We start from the raw sequence: 21,466 nt of genomic DNA on the forward strand, positions 1-21,466 counted from the left end.
CAGGGCAGAGCAGCACAGGCCTGGCTCGGCCTTTCCGAGGGGAGGTTGCAGAATAACGCGGCACCCTCCTGATGAGCTCTGATGCTGAGGTCCTGAGTGAGGGTGGGTCGTTAAAGATCCCTCTGCACTCCCTGCCCTAGGGCAAAAGCATGGCCTTGTGGTTATGGTACTGGGTGGGGATTCAGGAGGTCGAGGTTCAATTCCCAGCATTGGCCCTGACCTTGGGCAAGTCTCCTCCCTGCTCAGTGCCTCAGTTTCCCCTCCCATCCTCTGTTTAGATCCTGAGCTCTTCAGGGCAGGGACTGTCTGTGTACATACAGCACCTAGCACAATGGAGTCCTGGGATCAGGTCCCATTATATAACTAAGAAGAGCTTTAACCCCTCAGATGCTGGCTAAATTCCACTTCTATTCCCTACGTTCTGTCTCCTCGCAGTTTCAGCTGAATGTGATTTTTCTTCAGCCCTAGCCCTGAAGCGGCGTTGCCCTGTGTTTCTCTGTGTGGTTACAGCTGCTGCATCTCACCCCAGAGGTGGCTGCATTTCAGTGGTGGACAAAGTATATAACCATAACAAACTTTGCACCGGCACCTTTCACTTGTGGCTATCCATGTGCTTTAGAGCCCTGGATATATTGTTATCCCTGTTTTACTAGTTGGGGGCCCAGGAGGGTTAAGCAACTTGCCTAGCACCCCACAGTGAATTAGGGCAAAGCTGGGAATAGAAAACCAAATTCCTGGCTCCCTGCCCCTGATCTGACCACTAGGCAAAGCTCCCTCCCAGAGCCAGCAAGAGAACCCAGGAGTCCTGACTCCCAGAATTGTGTTCTAAACCTTCTAGACAGCACTCCAGGCTAGGTGTAGGACCTAGGAATCCTGCTCTAACCACTAGGCCATAATGCCAGCTCAACCCTTATCTCAGGGGGTTTTCATGAGGTCCTTAAAGTGAGCTAGGAATGGGGCAGTGCTATTACTTTGGTGTCCGGTCTAAACTCGCCTCTCCTTCTCTTCCAGCCTGCAATGTCACCATTCACAACCGCTGCAAGGACACCCTGCCCAACTGCACCAAGGTCAAGCAGAAGGTGAGCAGCCCTAGGGGCTGGGACCTGGGGGGAGGGGGGTCCCCCATCACCTCTCTTGAGCACTGCGTGAGTAAATGAAATGAATAGGCAGCAGGTTTAAAACAAACAAAAGGAAGTATTTCTTCACACAACGCACAGTCAACTGTGGAACTCCTTGCCAGAGGATGTTGTGAAGGCCAAGACCATAACAGGGTTCAAAAAAGAACTAGATAAGTTCATGGAGGACAGGTCCACCTATGGCTGTTAGCCAGGGTGGGAGGGAATGGTGTCCCTAGCCTCTGTTTGCTAGAAGCTGAGAATGAGCGACACAGGATGGATTCCCTGTTCTGTTCATTCCCTCTGGGGCACCTGGCACTGGCCACTGTCAGAAGACAGGACACTGGGCTAGATGCACCTTTGGTCTGACCCAGTAGGACCGTTCTTATGTTCACCACCAGATCGCCAGCTCCAGTCTGCATTGGTGGTTCCCTTTCGTGCAAGGAGCTGGCTGATTGTGCAAATCAGCTGGGAAGCCACGGACTGAAAGGGCTGAGCTGTGCTCTCCCCTCTGGAGGGCAGGACGGCAGCTCGTAGGCAGAGGGCACTCTGTGGGGGAAGCGTGCCCCACATGCTCGCCCCACTGCGCCCACTGTGAAATCAATGGGACGGAGGCGCCTAAATACCTTTAAACATTGGCCCCAGGGGACTCTCTAGCGTTGTGAACGCAGCTTCTTTCAGCGGCACTAAATGCAACATTAAGTTAGCTGGGGGGCGGGGAAGAGTGCGTGTGTGCACGCACACGCCCGTTCTGTCACCAAAACCTTGGGGCGATAACCTGGCTCGTCCCCCTTTCTCCCTCTGCCCCCAGCAACAGAAAGCCGCCCTGCTGAAGAACAACTCGGCGCTGCAGAGCGTGTCCCTGCGGAACAAGAGTAAGTGAGCCAGAAATCCTGAGCCGGGAAGGAAGAGCCCCTCGAGGGGGCCGAGTGCCGGGGTGGCTGGTGAGGGCCGGGAGCGATTTGCTTCTATTAAAGGAATTGGATTAGTGGGCAGTGAGCGAGGTCTATTGGTTCGAGCAAGGGGGGCTGGGACGGTGTGGGGGCCAGGGGTTAGAGCAGGTAGATGGGAGTCGGGACTCCTGGGTTCTATTCCTGGCCCTGGGAAGGAATGTGAGGTTTTGTGGGTCAGAACAAGGGGCTCTGAGACAGGACCTGGAGGTTCTGTTCTCAGCTGTGGGAGAGGAAGGGGGGACAAGTGGTTAGAGCAGGGGACTGGGAGTCAGGACTCCTAGGCTCTACTCCCAGTGATGGTGCTGAAGAGGGCTGAGTCAATGGCTCATGATAGCCTGGGGCTGCAGTGCCAAAGCTGGCCGTGTTTCTCTGTCCCCCCCTTACGTGAGCGCTCCATGTGGAGTTCCTGTCCCTTTGACTCTCCATCTCGAAGCAGCAGGATGGGGAGGGGCAGCCTAGGCTTCCAATCCTCAGGTTCGAAATCCCTGGACTTCCCACACCCCCTTGTTCGGATCCCAGTTGGGCCATCCCAGACCTCTGTCTGCCCCAGGGAAATAAATTGTTCCATGCACGTTACTCCATATGCAGATGTCTGCCAGGAGGAGTCCAAAGGTGGCCACGAAAGGTCCTGTGGCCTAGTGGCAGAGCTTGCTTTAGTCCCGTTGACTCCAGACGTCCCACCGCAGCGTGCTGCGTTCCAGTTGGCAGCTGCCCGCCCCAGAGGTGGCCGCATTCCAGCAGCGCTGTGTGTAGTTCGCAAAGTGCTCTGGGCCATCCGGAGAGGAAGCTGCCACGGCTGCTATTGATCAGAATCTGAGCAGCGGGAGGCAATAACCACGCCATTATCTCGTGACCAGGGCGGTGTTGAAGCCCCATGTTGAGCATCAGCCCTTCAGGACACGGCAAACTGACCCAGCGTGGCTTTCCTGCCCCGTTTGCTGAGCTGAGGTGCCCGTGACATGCACACAGCGTTCGGCTGCATAAGGATGGGGAGTAATATTGAAAAGAGCCGAATGCTTTTATATAAATCAATGGGCTCCCCTCCCCCCACCCCCGCGGCACCGATCGCCCCATCACAAAGGGAGCACACCAGAGTTAGAGGGGCTGTGGGAGAAGTGACAAGAACCTGGCAGGAGGCTGGGATCATTTCCCTCGGGTGGAGAGGGCAGGATCTAAAAGAGGTCGAAAAGCGAAAGGGTTAGAGAAGATGCATCAGGAGCTTGCGTTCAGCCTGCCTCGTTCCAGGCACAAGGGGCGTTCGGGGAAATGAAAAGGGGTTCGGTTTTCCAACTGGGCGCGGTCCTGGGTAGTACCCCTGGCCTGAGCTCTGCAGGTGGTCGCATCAGATGACGCTCTGGTCGCTTGTGGCCCTGAGATCTAGGAGAGGGAAATTCTGACGCAGCAGCATCAGGGGCTGGTTCTGCCTCTGGGCCTGTCTCCCAGAGAAGGGCAGTTCACACAGGGATGAGCCACGGCAGAAGATGCCGGACTGAATTGCCCCCTACCCAAGCCTCAGGGCTGGTCTAGCAGGGTTCGACGCCTCCTGGCCTCGGTGCTCTTTGGCGCCTCCCCTTGGGCCTGCTGCAAGAGCGCCAGCTGGGGGTCCCAGCCCAAGGCTCAGCTCTCCTGGGGAAAGGGAGGGGTCTCCACTGAATGCCCTGGGGGGGAGGGGGAGAGCTGAAATGGGGAAGGATGCTGCATGCATGTGTCTGCCCATCAGCCACGGGGCTTCTACCTCCCTGATTGACACCCCTTGAGCCCTGCAGGGTGTCTGCCCCCTGTGGGGCTGGTCCCATGGCACCCCCTCTCCAAGGGCTGCATGGAGCTGCTAACAAATCCCAGGTGCTCTCCAGTGATGGGGCTACGCTGCCCCCTCCTGGCTTGACATGGGTCCTGCACCCTGAGGCAGTGGAGATGGCTTTCTCCCCAGGAGAGAGGTTTTCCATGCCGCCTAGGATGTAGATCCCCTCTTGAATGATCTGCTGCGATTACATCCAGCCTCCCCTGCAGGCAGCTCTGGAGAATGCCACCAGGTCGTTTCTCCAGGGGGGCTGTGAAGTTCCCGGGGTCTGCAGTGCTTGGAGCTGGCTCTCGACTCCACCAGACCTTAACCGTCCCGAGGAGGGTTCATAGAATATCAGGGTTGGAAGGGACCTCAGGAGGTCATCTAGTCCAACCCCCTGCTCAAAGCAGAACCAATCCCTAATTTTTGCCCCACATCCCAAATGGCACCCTCAAGGATTGAACTCACAACCCTGGGTTTAGCAGGCCAATGCTCACACCACTGAGCTATCCCTCCCCACTCTGTGCCAGTGGAGCTGCCCACCAGGCAGTTAAACCCGCCCACGCCAGCTGGGGTGCTGGCCCCTCAGCACCACACGCAGAGGGTGAAATCCTGGCCCGGATGGAATTGGTAGCACCATTCCTACTGACTTCACTGGGGCCAGACTTTCCCACACGCCCCGAGGACTCTACTCCCCTGTGGGCTCCGGACAAACACCCTTTCCCTGTGGACTCCGGACTTAATCCTTTGTGGGTTTACAGAGTCTTTTACCAGTGAAAGAGCCTTACCCAGTAATATCCTACATAACCTCTATTTCTTAACAATCCCCAAAGCCAGACCGCACGTGCTACACACCTAGTGCTCACCACTCCCAATAAGACAGATGAACTTTTCTTGATGGCCAGTCAGGATCAGGTCCTCTACTAGGGAACTCCAGTTTCTGCACGGTGTCATTGGCAGAGTGTTGAGGTCTGGCAGCTCTGATCTTGGGGCTGTGTCCTGGAGTTGGGACCCAAAGACCTTCCTTTTGGACCTCAATTCATATAGTGAAATTCGAGTCCTTTTTTACCAATCGTTATACTAAAATTTTACTAACCAATCCTAACATAGTATAACAAAATTCTTGAACCAATCCTACCCCACCACCTTAATTAATTTACACCTGGCAAAATTAATTATGTAGCAGTCAGAAACAATCAAAGAACCAGACAGAGACCATACAGATAAACAATAGGGAAGTGACAGGTTTCAGAGGAGCAGCCGTGTTAGTCTGTATTCACAAAAAGAAAAAGAGGACTTGTGGCACCTTAGAGACTAACCAATTTATTTGAGCATAAGCTTTCGTGAGCTAATGCATCCGATGAAGTGAGCTGTAGCTCATGAAAGCTTATGCTCAAATAAATTGGTTAGTCTCTAAGGTGCCCCAAGTCCTCCTTTTCTTTTTGCGAATAGGGAAGTGGGGACCATAACGACAAAACGGTAAAGAAATGAGGATTTCACAACCACAGCTGTTAAGTGATTCCTTGACAGACAGGATGCTGTCAAACTAAGTTTTCTTTAGCCATCTTAAGATATGTTTCTTTATCTGATAATAGTGGGGGCCATTAGGATGGGGGATCTTACATTGTTTTAATGTAATTTAGATGGAATGTGAGCTAATGGCTGCTGCTCGGCTGCTCTTTTAATCTGGCTGCAGACGAAGGCCTTAGGCTTTAGGCCGAGCTGCCTGACCGTGCCAGGAACAGGCGGTGAAGACGAGAGAAGGTGGCTTGGTGTTTAGAGACTAACCTGGGACTTGTTAGCCTGGGGTTCAATTCCCTGCTCTGCTGGAGACTCTGCGCTTAGGCTAGTTGCTGAGGGCCAGATTTCTGAGTGTACTTAGGTGCCTAACTCCCACGGGAGTTACCTTTAAAAATCAAGGGCCTAACTCTCTGTACCTCAGTCCCCCAGCAGTGCAGTGGGGATCCTGGCACAGGATAGATGCTCAGGCCCTGTGGTGATGGGGGCCAGATAAGCACCGTGGACAGCGGGGGCAAAGCAGAGGCCTTGAGCTTGTGCCAAGCTGGGACCCCAAACATTCTCTCTTTCTGGTTTTCCAGTCTCTCCTCCAGCCACCTGCTCCAACCACTAGTCCCCACTCCCTTTCCCGGAACAGGGGAGAGCGCGCCTGCTGGGCATGGCTACTGAAACAGCTTCGGGGAACCATGGGCTGCACTGGACAGGGTTGGGTCCCTAGCATGGATGCTGCCCCCAAGTATTTACTGCGGTGGATGCGTTGGCCGGGTCCTGCACAGTGGGGACCCACGTGCTGTGATCTGGTTCTTGACGCCTTGGCGTGGCCCATGCTGTTCATCGGCAAATGGTCAGGCCGTGCCGGGGTGGGCTCACCAATGGGACCCGCCCTTCCCCGGTGCCCCAGCTCACGGCGCCCGTTTGCACCCTCTCTTTGCAGCGACCACAAGGGAGCGTCCCAACTCGGCCATCTACCCCTCCGAGAGTTTCCGCCAGACCCTGCTGGGCTCCCGCCGGGGGCGGCCCACCCTGTCCCTCTCCAAAAGCGTCTCCACCACCAACATTGCAGGGTAAGTGCTGGGGCAAGAGGGGGAGCGGGGTCGGGTGGTTGGAGCACGGGACCAGGAATCAAGACTCCTGGGTTCTTTTCTCAGCTGTGAGCCAGGAGCGGGGTCTAGTGATCAGAGCAAGGGCACTGGGAGGTAGGACTCCTGGTTTCATTCCCGGCTTTGCCACTGGCTCCCCCATCTGACTGTCTCCTCCCGGCGCCTGGGTTCCCAGCTGTGGGAAATTGACTGTCTGTGTGGTGATGGCTGGCGCAGTGCGTGGCCAGGAGCTGCCGTGTTTTTGTTTCCCATCTGGGGGGCTTTCTCTGACCCGGGATTCTCCCCCCATCTCCCTCCAGGAACTTCAACGACGAGTCGCCCCTGGGGCTCCGGCGCATCCTATCCCAGTCTACCGACTCCCTGAACATACGCAACCGGACACTGTCGGTGGAGTCGCTGATCGACGAAGGTGCGAGCCCTCTGCCAGGCTCCCTCGGTCTCTAGGCGGGGCACATCTGGGTGACGCTCGGATCCGCTATCGGGTGGGGTAGTGACGCTCGGATCCGCTATCGGGTGGGGTAGCGTCGGTGGGAGACCTGAGGTGGCGGGCCTTAGCACTGCAGGGGCGGTGGGTTCTGGGCTATGCAATGGGGCAAAGGGGGCAATTGCCCTCTGGACTTTTCATAGGCCCGTATGCTCCACTTCCTCTCCACCCCCCGCCTTCTCAGGGTATAATAGAACATAGCATGTGATTCTGTCTGCGGGACCCCAGTTCTGCAACAACACCCCGATGTGCTGGCCAGAGCAGGGCAGAGCCCGGTGCTGGGTGGGAGCATTGCCCTGCCCCCTGCTCTCCTGTTCTGTGCACACATCCCCCACCCCCCCGGGTGGGGTGGGGGAACTTCACCCCTCGGAACAGGCTCCCCCTGACTGGCCATTCTTCCCCGCCCCAGGGGCCACGGTCATCTACAACCAGCTGATGAGCAACTTCGAGACGGACGAGAAGGACTTTGCGGCCGACTCCTGGAGCCTGGCGGTCGACAACAACTACCTGCAACAACACAAGAAGGAGGTGATGAAGCGCCAGGACGTCATCTACGGTGAGCCCTGGCCCCCTGCGCGCTCCTGGGCCTGGCCGGGACGCAGCTCCGCACCCCACCCTGCCCGTTCCCGTCCCCGGAGCACGTGGCTCCTCCCCATTCCCAGGCTGGGCAGCCCCGGTGGGTCAGGGCGTGGGCTGGGGACCCTTTATTACTCCACCCTTGCTCGGGGAGGGGCTGAGCAGATGGCTGTGCGCAGGCCAGGACTCCTGGGTTCTATCCACCTCCCCCCCACCCCGTGCTTTGAAGGTGAGTGGCCCTCAGGGGATAAAGCTCCCGTCCCTGACCCCAGGAGCTCACAATGCAGAGGCCTGATTCCCGCTTGCTCGTGACGTTGGGCGCAAGGCCAAGCCAAGCCGGGACGATGGTGATTTTACCCCCACCTTGGGCTCGGCTACGGGGCTGGGCGAGGATGGATCCAGCCCCGTGGGTCGTTACAGAGCAGCTGATTCACTGGGGCGTCCCAGCGCCAGAACCAGGGAGCCGTAGGGGCTGGAGCTAAGGAGGCAGGCTGCCCAGCTGGGGGCTGGTTTGGAGTCTGGTCCTCTGTGGGCATGTAACATACCACGGAGGGAGAGGAATTATTTAAGCTCAGTACCAGCGTGAACACAAGAACAAATGGATATAAACTGGCCATCAGGAAGTTTAGACTTGAAATTAGACGAAGGTTTCTAACCATCAGAGGAGTGAAGTTCTGGAACAGCCTCCCAAGGGGAGCAGTGGGGGCAAAAGACCTATTTGGCTTTAAGACTAAGCTTGATAAGTTTATGGAAGGGATGTTATGATGGGATAGCCTAATTTTGGCAATTAATTGATCTTCAACTATTAGCGGTAAATATGCCCAATGGCCTGTGATGGGACACTAGTAGGGTGGGATCTGAGTTACTACAGAGAATTCTTTCCTGGGTGTCTGGCTGGTGAGTCTTGCCCACATGCGCAGGGTTTAGCCGATCGCCATATTTGGGGTTGGGAAGGAATTTTCCTCCAGGGCAGATTGGCAGAGGCCCTGGGGGTGTTTCGCCTTCCTCTGCAGCGTGAGACACGGTCATTTGCTGGAGGATTCTCTACACCTTGAAGTTTTTAAACCACGAGTTGAGGACTTCAGTGGCTCAGACATAGGTCAGGGGTTTGTTACAGGAGTGGGTGGGTGAGATTCGGTGGCCTGCGCTGTGCAGGAGGTCAGACTAGATGATCATAATGGTCCCGTCTGACCTTAAAGTCTATGATTCTATGAACATGGCCTTGGGGCACCTGCCCCTGCCCCTGGGGGGCTGCCTTGGGGTTCCTGGCTCTGCCTCTCATCTCCCCATCTCGCGCCTCTCCCCAGAGCTGATCCAGACCGAGATGCATCACGTCCGCACCCTGAAGATCATGATCAACATGTTCCGCAAGGGGATGCTGGAGGACCTGCAGATGGACCCGGCCCTGGTGCAGAGCATGTTCCCCTGCGTGGACGAGCTGAGCGAGATCCACGACCGCTTCCTCGTGCAGCTGCTGGAGCGGCGCAAGGAGTCGCTGGCCACCAACAGCAACAAGAACTTCGTCATCCACCATCTGGGGGACATCTTGATCCAGCAGGTGGGAGGGGGTGGGGCTCGCTCTGCCTGGACACTCCCCCCCCTCCCCCCCCGCCAGCTGGGAGCTGTAGGCTGGGCAAAGGCCGGATGGGAGACCCAGGGGCACTGGAGCGAGGGGGGCCCTCAGCAGGGGGCGCTCTCCCCTCTGAGTCAGTGCTGACCGCAATGCCCCAGCATGGCACTAGGGGGCGCCGTGCTACAGCGAGCAGGGTGGGGAGCTCAGCAGGGGGCGCTCTGCCCTCTGAGTCAGTGGGGTGGCCGCTGTGCCGTAGCCACTAGGGGGCGCCGTGCTGCAGGGAATGTGTGGGCTTCAGCCGGGGGGGGAGGGGGGCACTGTCTGTACCGGTCAGCGCTGACTGTGCTTCCCCAGTGTGGTGCCAGGGGGCGCTGTGCCGCGCCAGGCCCAGGGCAGGGACCCAGCAGGGGGCGCTGGGCTGCGATAACGCGCTCACGGCACAAGTCAGGGTGTTAACTCCACTAATTAACATTCTGCCTCCCTAGTGGGCCCCCCCCCCGGCAGTTCTCTTTGCCAGAGCGGGGGGGTGAGGGGGGAGATCAGTGCACAGTCCCAGCTGTTGGCGTCACTGCACTGTGCAAGCAGCGGCCGGATCTCTTGCCCCCCAGAGGTGGCCGCAGTTCCGTGGCGGGGGAGGGGGAAGCGGGCCCTGCGTGTGCTGGTTCTCACGGCTCTTTGCAGCAGCGCTTGGTGACGGTGCCTGACCGTCTGTCTCCTCCCCGCAGTTCTCCGGCCCCAGCGCCGAGCAGATGAAGAAGGCCTATACGGAGTTTTGCAGCCGGCACAACAAGGCTGTGAAGCTCTACAAGGAGCTGTTTGCCCGGGACAAAAGGTTCCAGCAGTTCATACGGGTGAGTCCCTTCCCAGCCTCCATCCGGAGCTGCAGCGGGGTATAGGTTGGGGTCTGGTGAAGCTGTCCAGTGCAATTGGGGGGCACTTGAGGCTCAACGGGGTCCAGCTCTCCTTTCGACCCTGGTGCCACAGGGGAGGGCAGGAATTCGGTCTTGTTCCTGTGGGTTGGTCCCACCTTGGCGAGCCAGGCTCCTGGGGCACGGCAGAGGTGAGGCTGGCGTGACTCTGTCCTGGGGAGAGCCATTGACTGGAGCGGGCGCTGGGAGGGGTCAGGAGATCTGGCTGCTGTTCTCAGCTCTGCTGCTGACCATGGCCAAGTCCCTTCCCCTCTCTGAACCTCAGTTTCCCCATCTGTATAGAGGGGTCACAGAGCTTATCCTGCCTGTAGGGCAGCGTGCCACTGACTGAGCGGTGACTCGAGGCTGGGAAGCCCATGGGCCGGGCGCTGACCTGACGTCTGATCCTTGTCCCCATCTCCCCTCCCAACAGAGGCTGACCCGCTCCTCGGTGCTGCGTCGGCATGGGGTGCAGGAGTGCATCCTGCTGGTCACCCAGAGGATCACCAAGTACCCTGTCCTCATCGACCGCATCCTGCAGAACTCCAAAGGTGAGGGGGCTCCTGAGAGGAGGGGCTGGGGGGGGATTCAGGGGCAAGGGCAGAGCTGGGGGCATGGGGAATCCAGGGTGGGCATAGTAGGGGGCTGCAGGTTGGGATCGAGGGACATGGGCAGAGCTGGGGGCGTGGGGAACCCAGGGCGGGCATAGTAGGGGGCTGCAGGTCAGGCTCGAGGGACATGGGCAGAGCTGGGGGCGTGGGGAACCCAGGGCGGGCATAGTAGGGGGCTGCAGGTCGGGCTCGAGGGACATGGGCAGAGCTAGGGGCGTGGGGAGTGCCGTGCCCTGCCCGGCTCAGCTCTTGGGGAAGGAGCCGCCCTGACTCCTGGCGCTGTCCCCTCCCTTCCCCAGGGAACGAGGCGGATCAGCAGGACCTGGGCACGGCCCTGACGCTGGTCAAGGACCTGATCTCGGCCATCGACCAGGAGGTGCACGAGTCCGAGAAGAACGCGCGGCTGCAGGAGATCTACGGGCGCGTGGACGGGCGGTCCAAGGCCCAGCTGGCCTGGGAGGGCCACAGCGGCTCCTTCTGCAAAGAGGAGCTATGGCGTCGCAAGCTGGTGCACGACGGATGCCTGCTGTGGAAGACGGCGGCCGGGCGCTTCAAAGGTGCGGGCGAGGGGGGAATCCCGGGGGGAACCCGGCACAGGCTCCGTCCCCCACCCCCGGGCACATCCACGTGGGCTTGAATTTCCCCACTCCCCCGAAGCCCAGCCTGAAGCCATGACGGGCACCAGCCTCCGCCTCTTCCCAGGTGTGGCCGCTCCCTGGGGTGTCCCTGCCCAGCTCCCTCAGCCCCAGCTCCTGGTTCCTTTTGCTGCCGGCAGAGGCTCCATCCCTTCTCCCGCGGCAGCCTGGCTGATGCTGAGTGAACCTGCCGGGCTGCAGCAGCTGGTCGCAGGTTCCCATTGCCCGCAGGCCCCTTGCCTTGATGCCCTTGTGTCCTTCCTCTTGCTCACAGATGTCCTGGTGCTGCTGATGACCGACGTCCTCATCTTGCTCCAGGAGAAGGACCAGAAATTCACCTTCCCCACCCTGGTGAGCTGCTGCTGGTCCGAGCGCGTCTGTCTCTCCGGCTTCTCCTCTGCCACAGGGCTGCTCCGAAACAGCCGGGCCTCCTGGCAAAAGGGGTGGCTTAGCTGGGGCTCAGGGCACACAGCTAGGTGTCAGGACTTCTGGGTCCCATCTTGCAGCAGGAGAGCCCCTTGCCTGAGCTGCCTGCCTCCCAGCTGTAAACAAACCCGATGTGATCCTGACCCGCTCCCTCCCAGGGGCCGTTGGGAGGGTGAATTCCTTGGCATTGGGAGCATCTCCAGTGGCAGGCCCTGTGTGAGCGAAGCATTGTTACCTGCCTGGCTCGTAGCCCTCCTGGGCCCGGTGGTCTCTGCGTCTGCTCCCTTGCTCCCTGTGGACAATCTTGCGGCTCCCTTGCGGCTATCGCTGTTGTTTATATGGCAGTGGAGAGGGGCCCATTGCACTGAGCGCCGCACAGACCCAGCGAGAGACGGTCCCTGCCTCAGATCTACATGGAAAAGGCGAAGGCTGGGAGGGGAAACAGAGGCACATTGACTGTTCCCAGCGGGTCAGCAGCGGAGCTGGGAACAGTCACTGTCTAGAGTCCCATCCGGAGCCTGAACCAATAACCGTGTTGCTCCGGTGGATCTGCTGTGTCCGGCTTCGTTACCCACGGCTCTGTCTGACCTGCAGTCCAGGTAGACAGACCTGCCCGAGCTTTACCCGCCCTAGCCTGGTGAAGACCAGCTGTGCCGCTGTGACCGCACGGGCTGGCCCGGGACCCTGGGCACCTGCTCGCATTGCCCCGGCTCCTGGGTCGTCTTAGCCACGCTGGCACGGGTGAGCCTTCCCATGCGTGTTGCCCCTCGGACGGATCTGGTGTTACGGTACTGTCTGGGAGCCCCAATCCTGGACTGGGCCCCCCGTTGGGCCAGGCACTCTGTGGACACCACAGAGTGCCCCAGAGAGTTTCCCATCTAAGTATGACAAGAGACAGCTGGTGGAGATGGACAGACAGACGGGGGAACACTAGGAGATAATGACTCTGCCAGTCCTCACAGCTTCTCTCTTCCTGAACCCCTGGGTTCCCCCCATTCCCCTTCATCCCCCCTAATGGGCTGCCACGCCCCCTCCCACAGGACAAGCCGGCAGTGATCTCGCTGCAGAACCTGATCGTCCGGGACATCGCCAACCAGGAGAAGGGCATGTTCCTGATCAGCGCCACCCCGCCGGAGATGTACGAGGTCCACGCCGCCTCCCGTGACGACCGCAACACCTGGATGAAGATCATCCAGCAAACCGTCCGCCTGTGAGTGCCCCCGCCCTGCGGGAGAGGGAGAGGGAGGGACTCCGTCTGCCTCCGGTTTGGAACGGGCAGGATAAAAGCTTTACTATAGCTGCCGGCAAAGGGAGCCGCTTCTCCAGCTCAAGTGTCAGAGGCTGGGGCTTTTAGCACTAAAAGCTCCAGGTTCTGGTTCCGCTGTTGGCCCAAGTGGTGACGCCCCGGGTGGAGCTTGTGTTCCGGGGGAGTCTCCCTGCCCTGGGGCAGGGGGTGAGCAGCGAGCACTCCCTGTCTCCAGTGCAGGTGGGGCAGGGAGGTGTCAGAGGTATGGGGTGGGGGGGTGCCTGCAATCCTGGGACCTCTGGGGGGTTGGGAGGGAGGAGTGGATAAGCTATCAGACTGCTACTGGGTGGCATGGGGGTGACCAACATGAGCAGCCAGTGGAGGGGTGAAGATGGCATCAGCGGGAAGGGGGTGCCCGTGGGGAAAGGTGGCGGGCGGGGGGCAGCCATCCCCATGCGCTGGATGCTATGGAGGGGGCACCGCTGGGGTGGATCTGTGGAGCGTCTGGCTGGGCAGACTAAGCTGGCTCTGATTCCCCGCTCTCAGGGAGAGTGCTGCGAGCTGTACCGGGCACGAAGGGAGCCGCGATCCCTGGCGGCCCAGGGGGGAGAGTGATCGTGACACTCCCCCCCCGCTACCCCCGGGGCGTGGGTGGAGCTCAAGCCCTTAGTGTCTGGGTGGTGCTTTGGGATCTGCAGTCAGAGGGTGCCGAGGGAGGGGGGCTGGGGATTTCTAGCCTGTGGCTCCAGCCCCTGACGCGGCTGATCTGCTCTAGGTGCCCCAGTCGCCAGGATTTCCCCCTGATCGAGACTGAGAGCGAGGCCTCCCTGCGCAAGCTGAAAGGTAGGGGGTCGCCCTGCCCCCTCCTCGCCGCCCGGTGTGTCCCCGGCAGTCACTGGCCCTTGTGTCCCACCCCACGCCATGCCACCCCAGCAGTCACCGCCAGTGTGCCCTGGCCCAGAAATAACCGACCCTCCCCCCCACCTCAGCAGTAACCCCACCCCCACCCCGGCCCAGGCTGCCCTGCCAGCCCCCGTCATTCATCCCCCTCCCTTCTCATCTCCCCAGACCAGATGGCGCAGCGGGACCGGGAGATCACTGAGCTGCTGGAGGAGAAGGTGGGGCTGTTCGCGGAAATGCTCAGCCTGCAGAGCGGATGCGAGGACCCCCCAGCCTGCCCGACCCCCCGCAGCCTTTTCCGGGCCGAGTCATTGGATGGGCCCCGCGGAGAGAAGCTGCTCCATGAAGCCATCCGCGAAGGTACCCGATGCCACGGGACTAAACACCCCCCCACTCTCAGTGCCCTCCCTCCTGCAGGGCCAGCCTGCCAGATCTCCTGCCATAGCAGATCAGACCCCGGGCCCATCTAGCCCGGTATCTGGTCTCACACATTGACAGCACCAGCTGCTTCAGAGCAAGGGGCGAGGACTCCCTCTGGTGGACAGTTGTGAGATAATCTGCCCGCAATGGGTCTCCTCCAAACCTCTAATTAGGATGAGTTTTAGGGCCCAAAGCAGGAAGATTTCCCCTTCCTAGTGTTCATCTCTTGTCAGGGGTAGAACAGCCGGTGCTAACGGAGCGATCGGCCAAAACTTGCAGTCTGCATAGACCAGACAGACACAGGGTGGGAAAGAGGCATTTGTACTAATTCCCCATTTTACGGATGGGGAAACGGAGGCACAGAGCAGGGCAGTGACATGCCCAAGGTCACGCAGGGAGTCAGTGACAGAGCTGGGAATTGAACCCATGTGTCCCGAGTCTCGGTTTAGTGCCCAACCTCTCCCCAGCCCCATTGCTAGCAGACCCCAGGACTGCAGGAGGATTCACGGTGCTGAAGGATAGGGAATATCAGTGTCTTGCCAGCCCTAGTTCACCATGCGTTTCTCCCCCAGTGGAGTGTTTGAAGGATCTCTTCGTGGGAGCCGTGAGGGACCGAGACCAGAACCACCCTGCTGATCCCGACGGCGGCTCCGGCTCCGACACCCCGAGTATGAGCTGAGGCCTCCCTTCCGATTTCTCCCTGCCATGTCGGGGGCACTGCGTGGCGCAGACTCGCTGCAGGGCCGGATGCTGCCCATGTAGACCCTGGAGCTGATCAGTGTTTTGTACTTGTGCCAGCTCCTTTTCTACTGTGTGTATCTTGCAAGATAGGAGAGGCCTCTAGAGCGAAGGACGGGAATGATTCACGGGCTGGAAAAACCTGCCTTGCAGTGAGATGCCTAAGGAGCTGCCCCTGCTCTTTGGGGGAAGCGAAATAGATGGAGGGCGACGGGGTTCCTATCCCAGGACCACCTCCGGGGCGGAGGAGATTTGTGACGGAGGAAGGGTGTCTAACCCAGCGGCCGAATGAGAGCCGATGGGTGGGAGCTGAAGGGAGACCTAGCTAGGAATGAAGTGCAGATTCTTAAGTGTGGGTCGTTAACCATTGGAACACTATGCCTAGGGATGTGGGCGATTCTCCACCCCTGGGGCCGTGGCTACACTAGAAAGGCTTGTCAGTATAGCTATGCTGGAGAGCTCCACTGGGCAATTCTCCTAGTGGGGGTCCCGCAAAAGGCATACACCATTTTCCCCGAACTGTCGGCAAATGGACTTTTTGTACTGGTATAACTGTGTCTACACATGGGTCTGTTGCTGGCTGCGCTCTGGGTTGGGGATCGCACCTGGGACCGACCGCTCGGCCAGCGAAACCTGCAGTAGACCAGGCCTCAGTCTTTACATCAAAACCAGGGGTCTCTTCCTGAAAGTGCCTCTCCAGCCTGGCCAGATGCAGCCGTCCCTGGGTGAGGTTCTCGGGTATGCAGGAGGTCAGATTGGCTGATCACAATGGTCTCTTGACCCCTATGGGGGTGCTACCTAGCACAATCCACTAAAATTAGATGTAGCAAGGGCCGAGCCCCTCAGCACCTCCTGCGTCGGTGACATGCAGGCGGATTTCTGCCCAGGAAGGGGCTAGCGCGGCCTGTCTCATCTGCTCACTCTTCCCTCCGCAGACAGCGAGACCAGCAGCCTCAACGGCTCCCTGGAGTTCTGCAGAGCTGACTCCGAACAGCGGGTAAGCCCCTTTCTGCCCCGGCAGGGCGCCAGTCCCAGTGGGTCCACCACGGCGGGGGGTGACAGCTAGCGCGAGGGGAGACAGATTCGTCTCCCCTGTAGATCAGCACAGAGGGGGGCCTGTAACACACACATTTACTTTAGGGGTGCTGGCTGTGGGGGGCTTCACATGGCTAATCTCTGCCTTCTATCTCTGTAGGATGGGAATGGTAACCAGCTGCAGCAGAAGGTACCCCATGAGGTACGGGGGCTGGCGGCCTCTGGGTGGGGGTGGGTTTTATACAGCTGGAGGGAAGGGGTTAATAGGAGAGGGGAGTCCTGGCTCTGCACCCTGTAACTCAGTGTGTGTTTTCCAAACAGCTGTGCTGAGTGTGGGGATTTGTGGGGCGGCAGTGTGTCCTAGTGGCTAGAGCCCTGGGCTGGGAGCCCTGGGTTCTATTCCCAACTCTGCCACTGGCCTGCTGAGCCAGTCATTTGCCCCCCCCGTGCCTCAGTTTCCCCATCTATAAAATGGGGATAATGATACTGAGCTCCTTTCTGAAGCCTCTTGAGATCTACGGCTAGAAAGAGCTGTTGATTTATTATTTATGCGGATTTATTGCTCTCTTCCTTCCCAGGAAGTGATTCACCGGCTCGTGGCACTCTACGCCCTCCTCCATGGCCTGCAGGTCTGTACCATCAAACCTCCCTCCCATCCCATATGCCCGCTGGCTGGGGGAACTTCGTGCTGTGCTCCCCACCAGCTGTAAAGCAAGGTTTTGGTTCCCCTTGGTGGGTGCAGTGGGATCCGTCTTGGTGGGGAGCTGAGGCATGTCCCTATGGGTGGGGGTGGGGTTCCCCTGTTGCTGCCTAGGTTTGTCATTAGGGCAGAGGGAGTCATAGAGCATAGAGCTGCTGTAGCATGGAGGGAAGAGGGTAGGGGGACCCCTAGGGCAAGGCATGAGGTGGGAGGGGGAGTCCTGGGGAGAGGGCTCTGAGAACCAGGCGCCAGGGATGGCGGTAGGAGGGGGGAGAATCGCTGGGAGGGGAGAGGGGGTGCGTGGAGCTCAGTGCAAACAGGGAGGCGTTCCAGGGCCAAGGGGTGCAGAGCTGGGCACTGGGGATGGGGTAGGAGAAGTCCCCAGCGGGGAGGAGGCCCAGAGCCCCGATGAAGGGGGCTGAAGGAAGAGGCACAGGGCCTGGGGACAGGGGCACAGCTGTCCCTGGGGGGGGCAGAGTACAGAGCTGCCACAGGTACAGAATGAGCGCGAGAGACCAGCGTTGGCAGCAGGAGGTGGCCAGGGAGTTGCCGGAGCCGGGATCCCAGCCTAGGGGTCGCCCCTGCCCTCCCTGGGGCCTGTAGGTCTGGCTGAGCGTGGGGCCGCGAGAGCCCCAGTGACGCCCTCTCCCCTCCCCAGGCTGCCGTGGTGCAGCAGGACACCGCCCTGGAGCTGCACCTCTACGACGGGGGCGGCCGGCAGGAGAAGCCGCCTCGCGCCAACTCCCGCAAGGGGGCGCCGGGGGAGGCGGCCAGGGCCCCGGAGAAGCAGGCCACGGAGCTGGCGCTGCTGCAGAGGCAGCATACCCTGCTCCAGGAGGAGCTGAGCCGCTGCCACCAGCTGTGCCAGGAGAAGGCGCAGGAGGCCGGGGCGCTGGAGGCACGGCTGCGGGAGAGCGAGCGGGAGCGGGCCCAGCTGGAGCGCGAGGCGGAGGAGGCCCGCACGCAGGTGGCCGCGCTGCGGCCGGAAGGGGGCGCCGCCGAGGCGGTGTGGGTCCGGAAGCGGGGGGAGCCTCGGCGGCGGAGCCTGCCCGCGGGGGACGCCCTGTATCTCAGCTTCACCCCGCCCCAGGTAGGGTTACCCACAATGCACGGCGGCGCCAGGTGCGGGGACGCATTGCGAGGCTGCTGCTCGAGGCCTGGCAGCTGGGCTGGGGGGGGGGGGCCGGGGGCGCGGCAGGGAGCCCCTCAGTCACCGGTTCGACTCCCCGCTGGGTCGGGAGTAACCCAGCCTCAGGGCATTTGTGGGTCTCCGCTCCGGGGGCAGCAAAAGGGTGGCGCAAGCTGGTCCCTGGCAGGGCGGGGCTGGGGCGGGAGGTCGCCCTGCTGTATCAACCAATGGGGCCTGCTGTCCGCAGGGCTCTCAACCCCAGCCAAGCAATTCACACGCCGCCCTTCCCAGAACAGCCGTGCTGCCCCCATGCTGAAAGGGGGAGGCGGCCGGGAGCCTTCTCTGGGGTTTCCCTCTGCTGGAGACTCAGCACCTGCCCCCAGCACAGGGCACCTCTGGTTCCTGGCGCCCCCGGTCAGTCTGTGCGGTGTCCCAGACAGCGAGGGCGGGAGGAGGATGTAAAAAGCCCTGGGTGCAGTTTGATTTGGGGCTGGAAAAAAAAATCTCACATCCTTTTTAAAACAATTATATAAATCCCACAACCCCATTGTACCTGCTTCTTGGCCCCCCGCCCAGGGCAGGGTCGCCCCCTGCACCGCCCCCTCCAGATCCTTGGCAGGGTCCCTCCCCTCGGGAGCCCGGGGCGCAAGGATCCTCCCATCTTTTGGCACAAAACCCGTGGAGTGCTTGGCCCTCCTGTTCCTAGAGCGGCCCTGCCCCGGTTCAACCAGGCTTCGTTTGGAGGGGGTGGGGCTGGAAGCCACGCCCACTCCGCGTGGCGCTCTGTCCCCCTCTAGTGGTGGCTGGGCCACACACCCATGTCAAGGAGGCTGCCCTGCCTTGGCTCTCCTAGTTCAGCCGCTAAGTCCTGTGTTCGATCCCCGCTGCCGATGACGCCCCCAGGGCCGTGGTGTTGCTTTCACATGACTCCTCTTTTCCCTCTCTGCAGCAGAGCCGAGGGAGCAACCACGGGAGCCTGCTGCCAAGTGACCATCCCTTAGGCGACGGCCCCGCCCAGCTGCAGGAGGGCGACGAGGACTTAGAGGCGCTGTCTGAGGATGAGGGCACGGCCAGCCATCCGTCTCCGCCTCCCAGCCCTCGAGGTCAGTGTGGTGATGTCACCCTCTAGGGGCACCCCCAGCCGTGGCAACAGCCAGCTATTAATGCACCAGCATGCTTCGCTCAAGTGCAGGAGTTTGCACTCTCGGTGCGGGAGGCGCTGGGATTGATCCTGCCCCGGGCGTGTGGACGTAGGGGACCATTTCGTCCCTGTGCAACTTAGCAGGAGCTTTGGGGCTTCAGGACAGCAAGGTTGCCTAGGGTCCGACGTGGAAATGGGTGAATGAGATGTGGGGACGGGACCTGTCCTGCACTGGGCAGTCTCTGGTGTCCCTAAGCATTACAATGGAACACCCAATTCCCCGACCCTTCTCCAGAATGGTGCGTCTGGGAGTCAGGACGCCTGGGTTCTGTTCCCAGCCTTGGGAAGGGGGAGGATTTAGTGGCTCAAGCAGGAGGGGCTGGAAGTCAGGAGTCCTGGGATCTGGGTGACCTTGGCCAAGTCCTCCCCCCCACTTGTGCCTCAGTTTCCTTGTCTGGACAATGGGGCTGAATGATGCCATGCCCCTAGTGCAGACTTGGTGCTCTGGGGAGGGGGTGTTAGTCTGTGAATTAATGACGTCTTGGTGCATGAACTCATCAGTTGGGGTGTTCGGTTCCTTGCAGATTTTTCGAGGATGCAGGACATTCCCGAGGAGGTGGAGAACAGCCAGGAGATCAAGGACGGGGAGGGCAGTTCCTTGGACAGCTAGAGAGGGGCACCGACCCCCTACCCCTCCGCCCACCCATTGCCAAGGGGTTGACGCTGCTGCCACAGACTTCCCTGGCCAAAAGAGGGAAGAGACCCTGGGAAAAACTGCACCAAATACAAACCAAATCGTGGAGGGGGAGCAGGACCATGGCCCGGTTCCTGAGCTGCCCCAGGACATTGGGCTCATGGGATGTTTTTTAACTCTTTGATCCACAGCTCCTTTTTTATTCCTTCCCCTGGGGAGGGGGTGGCCAGTTTGCCGCGGCTTCCCGAGCCAATTAATTTATTTATTTAGTTTGTCGGGGCGGGAGGGACTGGAAGGGTTTGGATTATTTGCCGTCCCTGGCTGGGAGCTGATCAGATCTTGGGAGGAAGCCACAGGTGTCTGATATCCAGGACAAACACTCATTTCCCCTGGCTGGTTCGGTCAGATGCCAGCTGGATGAGTCCTCCCGTCTGGGTCCATTCTCTGTGACGTTGCACGAAGCTCACACTAGATGTGCCTGTGCGAATACACGCACAAGCCAACACTATAGGGGCCTCCTGGCAGGTTGAGGTGAAGGGTTTAACCCTTCTGCTGTGGTGCCCAGCAGCAATGTCTGGAAGATCCAGCAGTCAAGGATGTCCCAGGCTCTGAACTGGTTAATTATGCAAGATATTGCTTACCCCAGTTGACTCGGAGTTGCCATTGAGCCAGGATAAGTGCGAGCCACTCTGGGGAAGAGCCACACTGTGTGTAACATAAGGGAGGGAGCAAGGAACTGACCTCCTGCTGTAGCCTTGTCTGTTTTCAATGCTCTCGAACAGCTGCCGGGCGGCATCCCTTAAAGATACAGCGAATGGCCCTAAATAGCATCTCTGGGCATTTATAAGCAGTGGTTCTACTGGCCCTTTAAAAGAAACGATTAAACCTAAAAAAGGCTCATAAATGTGATGTTTAAAGGGGCTGGGGAAGGAGTTGGAAATGAGGGAGATCTCATCAGGGTTCAGCCCTTTCCCAGACTTTTTTGGAGTGTGGGAGCACTGTTCCCTGTCCTGGCACTTCCCTGCCCGCCCCCTGAAAAACAGATGAACGTGAGCATTCCCCAAATCCCAAGGCCTCCCAGACGTTGCTGCCTGCCGACGTGTGAGTATCCAGCAACTCCAGCAAAGGGATCTGGGGTGTGTCAGAGGGCAGCAGAGAAGCAGGTGGCAGGTTTGTACCAAAGCTGGAGTTCTTTGTAATTAAATAGAATTAAAAAAAGAAAAAAAAAAAGATGGGGAAAAAAACAGTTTGGGGCTCTGATATTTCCCAGAGGGATGATTGACTTTGGGGTGTTGCCATTTTCCAGGGGTCCTCACTGGAGCCTTCCCTTAAAGGAGTCCGATGTACGGGTAGCACAGACCATCAGCCCGCTGATAAAATGTGGCCTCCTTATTACATTTAATTTTGCGGGGGAAAGGCGGGGGACTCCAGAATAGATCCGCAGACCCATTAGGAACCACCGCAACATCTTGGCCTTTGTGTTTAAAATATTCGGCAGATCTACTCCAGCCGGCTGGATCTTAGGAGGAAAACCGGGATTGGCGCATGCTGAAATAGTCCCAGAAGGTTTGGGTTTTTAAAAAGTCTGACCACAGAAAATCTTCTTTTTTTAAGACACCTGCTGGCCAATAAAGCCTATTAATAGAAACCTTTAGCCAGAGATGTTGCCGCAAGGGAGGAATTTTTTTTAATTAACGCCAAAAAAACACGGAGTTTTAATTGGTTTATTGTTTCCTGTTGATTTAACTGTATTAAAAAAATAATTAAAAAAATCAACCCTC

The 21,466-nt window shown here is 59.2% G+C and overlaps 1 protein-coding gene across 6 annotated transcripts in view; it reads left to right on the forward strand.

Moving 5' to 3' along the window:
- Positions 1-21,466, forward strand: part of ARHGEF2 (Rho/Rac guanine nucleotide exchange factor 2) — a 129,210-nt gene extending 107,744 nt beyond the window's left edge. For 5 of the 6 annotated variants that reach the window (XM_075123085.1, XM_075123083.1, XM_048828330.2 and 2 more), the window contains 20 exons: positions 1,012-1,079; positions 1,927-1,990; positions 6,304-6,433; positions 6,769-6,878; positions 7,363-7,509; positions 8,837-9,087; positions 9,828-9,953; positions 10,444-10,561; positions 10,921-11,178; positions 11,531-11,607; positions 12,723-12,892; positions 13,704-13,771; positions 13,997-14,188; positions 14,821-14,916; positions 15,922-15,983; positions 16,182-16,223; positions 16,600-16,650; positions 17,380-17,811; positions 18,800-18,953; positions 19,576-21,466. In XM_075123085.1, coding sequence (XP_074979186.1) covers positions 1,012-1,079; positions 1,927-1,990; positions 6,304-6,433; positions 6,769-6,878; positions 7,363-7,509; positions 8,837-9,087; positions 9,828-9,953; positions 10,444-10,561; positions 10,921-11,178; positions 11,531-11,607; positions 12,723-12,892; positions 13,704-13,771; positions 13,997-14,188; positions 14,821-14,916; positions 15,922-15,983; positions 16,182-16,223; positions 16,600-16,650; positions 17,380-17,811; positions 18,800-18,953; positions 19,576-19,661 — 2,702 coding nt within the window. In that variant the 3' untranslated portion in view covers positions 19,662-21,466. The remainder of the gene's footprint in view (positions 1-1,011; positions 1,080-1,926; positions 1,991-6,303; positions 6,434-6,768; positions 6,879-7,362; positions 7,510-8,836; positions 9,088-9,827; positions 9,954-10,443; positions 10,562-10,920; positions 11,179-11,530; positions 11,608-12,722; positions 12,893-13,703; positions 13,772-13,996; positions 14,189-14,820; positions 14,917-15,921; positions 15,984-16,181; positions 16,224-16,599; positions 16,651-17,379; positions 17,812-18,799; positions 18,954-19,575) is intronic. The other variant, XM_075123084.1, reaches the window with a different exon arrangement.

Source organism: Caretta caretta, chromosome 24 (genome assembly GCF_965140235.1).
Source record: "Caretta caretta isolate rCarCar2 chromosome 24, rCarCar1.hap1, whole genome shotgun sequence".
In the NCBI taxonomy this organism is placed as follows: Eukaryota; Metazoa; Chordata; order Testudines; family Cheloniidae; genus Caretta; species Caretta caretta.